This window comes from Castanea sativa, chromosome 8 (genome assembly GCF_040712315.1).
Source record: "Castanea sativa cultivar Marrone di Chiusa Pesio chromosome 8, ASM4071231v1".
NCBI classification, from domain to species: Eukaryota; Viridiplantae; Streptophyta; class Magnoliopsida; order Fagales; family Fagaceae; genus Castanea; species Castanea sativa.
Genome location: NC_134020.1, coordinates 44,804,649 through 44,806,921, shown reverse-complemented (window position 1 = coordinate 44,806,921; position 2,273 = coordinate 44,804,649). Strand labels below are relative to the sequence as shown.

General features: G+C 45.0%; 1 protein-coding gene across 1 annotated transcript; it reads right to left on the bottom strand.

The window, feature by feature from the left end:
* Positions 1-435: 435 nt before the first annotated feature.
* LOC142606399 (uncharacterized) lies at positions 436-1,452 on the bottom strand. The gene is made up of 2 exons (XM_075777758.1): positions 1,207-1,452; positions 436-915 (listed from the first exon to the last, which is right to left on the bottom strand). Exons 1-2 carry the CDS (start codon positions 1,450-1,452, stop codon positions 436-438), a joined length of 726 nt encoding a protein of 241 aa, XP_075633873.1.
* Positions 1,453-2,273: the final 821 nt, after the last annotated feature.

The window sequence follows — 2,273 nt, the reverse complement described above, 5'->3', positions numbered from 1 at the left end:
CAGCCTTTGTAACGACCCAAGGAAAAGCGCTAGCCACATCTGCGCTATACCTCAAAAGGACTAATCACAATTGAGGCTCCTTGCAGTTGTTAATAAAGCCCAGATCTACCCAGTAAATACCCGATGTGGGACTCATCACACATCCACACATATCACACAATCAATCAAATTGGGGCATCACAATCTCCCCCACTTAAATCCCTAACGTCCTCTTTAGGGCCCACTTTGTGGGGTAGTGTCTCCGATCCCACACAAGGTTACCGGGCCGGCTCTGATACCATATGTAACGACCCAATGAAAAGCGCTAGCCACATCTGCGCTATACCTCAAAATGACTAATCACAATTAAGGCTCCTTGCAGTTATTAATAAAGCCCAGATCTACCCAATAAATACCCGATGTGGGACTCATCACACATCCACACACATCACACAATCAATCAAATTGGGGCATCACAGCCTTCCCCTCAAAGCTTATTAAGGGCGAATCATAAGCCGTAAGATCCTCAAGCTTTAAGTTTAGCCCTTTAAATAAGTCAGGGTACATGATATCTGCACCACTACCCTGATCAACTATTACCCTCCTCACATCGTAACCCCCTATCCTCAGCGTAACCACCAAAGTATCATCATATGGTTGGATAGTCCCGATCTTGTCCTCTTCTGAGAAACCTAAAATTGGTAGGATATTCCCTTTAATCCTCTTCGGCTTATCCCTAGAATCCTCAGCCGGGGTCCGAGCTATAGACATCACCCTAGAAGGATGAGAGTCGGTCCTTCCAGGTGCTGCAAAAATAACATTGATCGTACCTAGAGGAGGCCTTGATAAGGTACTTCCCTGGTTCATCGCCCCTGAGTGGTTTCCCTGCCTATTAGGCCGATACAGGAATTGCTTTAACCTTCTCTCCTTAACCAACTACTCCAAATGGTTCCACAGAGTCCGATAATCTTTAGTGGTATGACCCCTTTCTTGGTGATATTGGCAAAGAATGTTCTGATTGCATCTTATGGGGTCCCCCGCCATCTTATTGGGCCATTTGAAGTATGGTTCATTCTTGATTTTCTCCAATAGCTAATGCACTGGTTCCCTAAAGATAGTATTAACCACCTGAGGGGTGGTAGAGCCAGTTTGCCCATTGAAATCTCTTCGGGGCCTGTTGTTGTTGTATCTGTCCGACCTAAAATCCCTCCTCTCCTAAGGGATAACCTTCTCCTTTCCCTTACCTTGCAATTGATCTTCTTCAACCCTTTTATATTCATCAATACAATCCATGAGCTGACATACACTCCTTACAGGCTTTTTGGTCAAAGATTTCCTCAAGTTGTGCTCTGTAGGTAGGCCGACCTTGAAGGTTCTTATCGCCACGTCATCAAGGTCCCCATTAATCTCATTGAACATCTCCCGATATCTGTCTGAGTATGTTTTCAAGGTTTCCCCTTCTCCCATGGCCATGGATAATAATGAATCCAAGGGCCGAGGAACTCTACTGCATGTGATGAAACGAGACCCAAAAGCCCTAGTAAGTTCCTTGAAAGAATTGATAAAACCTGCCTTCAAGCCATCAAACCACCTTATCGCCACAAGTCCTAGGCTAGAGGGGAAGACTTTGCACACTATTGTTTCATTCTTAGAATACACCGTCATCCTCTAATTGAAATGACTCACATGCTCCACAGGATCTGTTCGGCCATTATAAATGGTGAATGTTGGTTGTGTGAAGCGCCAAGGGATTTAGAGATTTGATGTAATGCCCTACCCAAAGCATCATTTTCCAAGCCTTTTGAAAGAGAATTTTTACCTTCTTGTTTATGTAGATTACCCTTCGTATAGGAGAAAGACTCATCCAGGGGAGTTCTTGACCTGGTTCTGTAACTGTCATCCCCAGAGCCTTCTGAAGAAGGATCAGATAAGGAAGGAGTTCGCCTTCGCCTTTCGCGGCGTAACTTCTTCTTCAGGTGGTTAATTTCCTTCTGCATGGCTTTAGCATTTTCCTCGTGGGGAAGTCTACTTTCACTTCATGAACGACTCCTACTAGTGTGTGGTGTATGCACACTACCCTCTCAGTACCTATCCTCCTTAGGATGTAAGGAGTGATCCTCGCGTTGGGATCCCACAGACTTTGCACGATGTGGACCTGAGCCTACCATAATGCTAAATCTCCTAGAACACAAGACTTCCCATAAACGGCGCCAATTGTAAGGACACAATTTGAGCCCGAACCCACAGTCAGAACGGGATGGGCTTGAAAGACCTTTTACAATAAAATTTGTAGA

Excerpts from the sequence above, each read along its gene's own strand:
- LOC142606399 (XM_075777758.1), bottom strand. The coding sequence starts at position 1,452 with ATGGCCATGGGAGAAGGGGAAACCTTGAAAACATACTCAGACAGATAT. Across the intron at positions 916-1,206 it reads AAGGTAAGGGAAAGGAGAAG|TTGGTTAAGGAGAGAAGGTT; the intron begins GTTATCCCTTAG and ends CATTTGGAGTAG.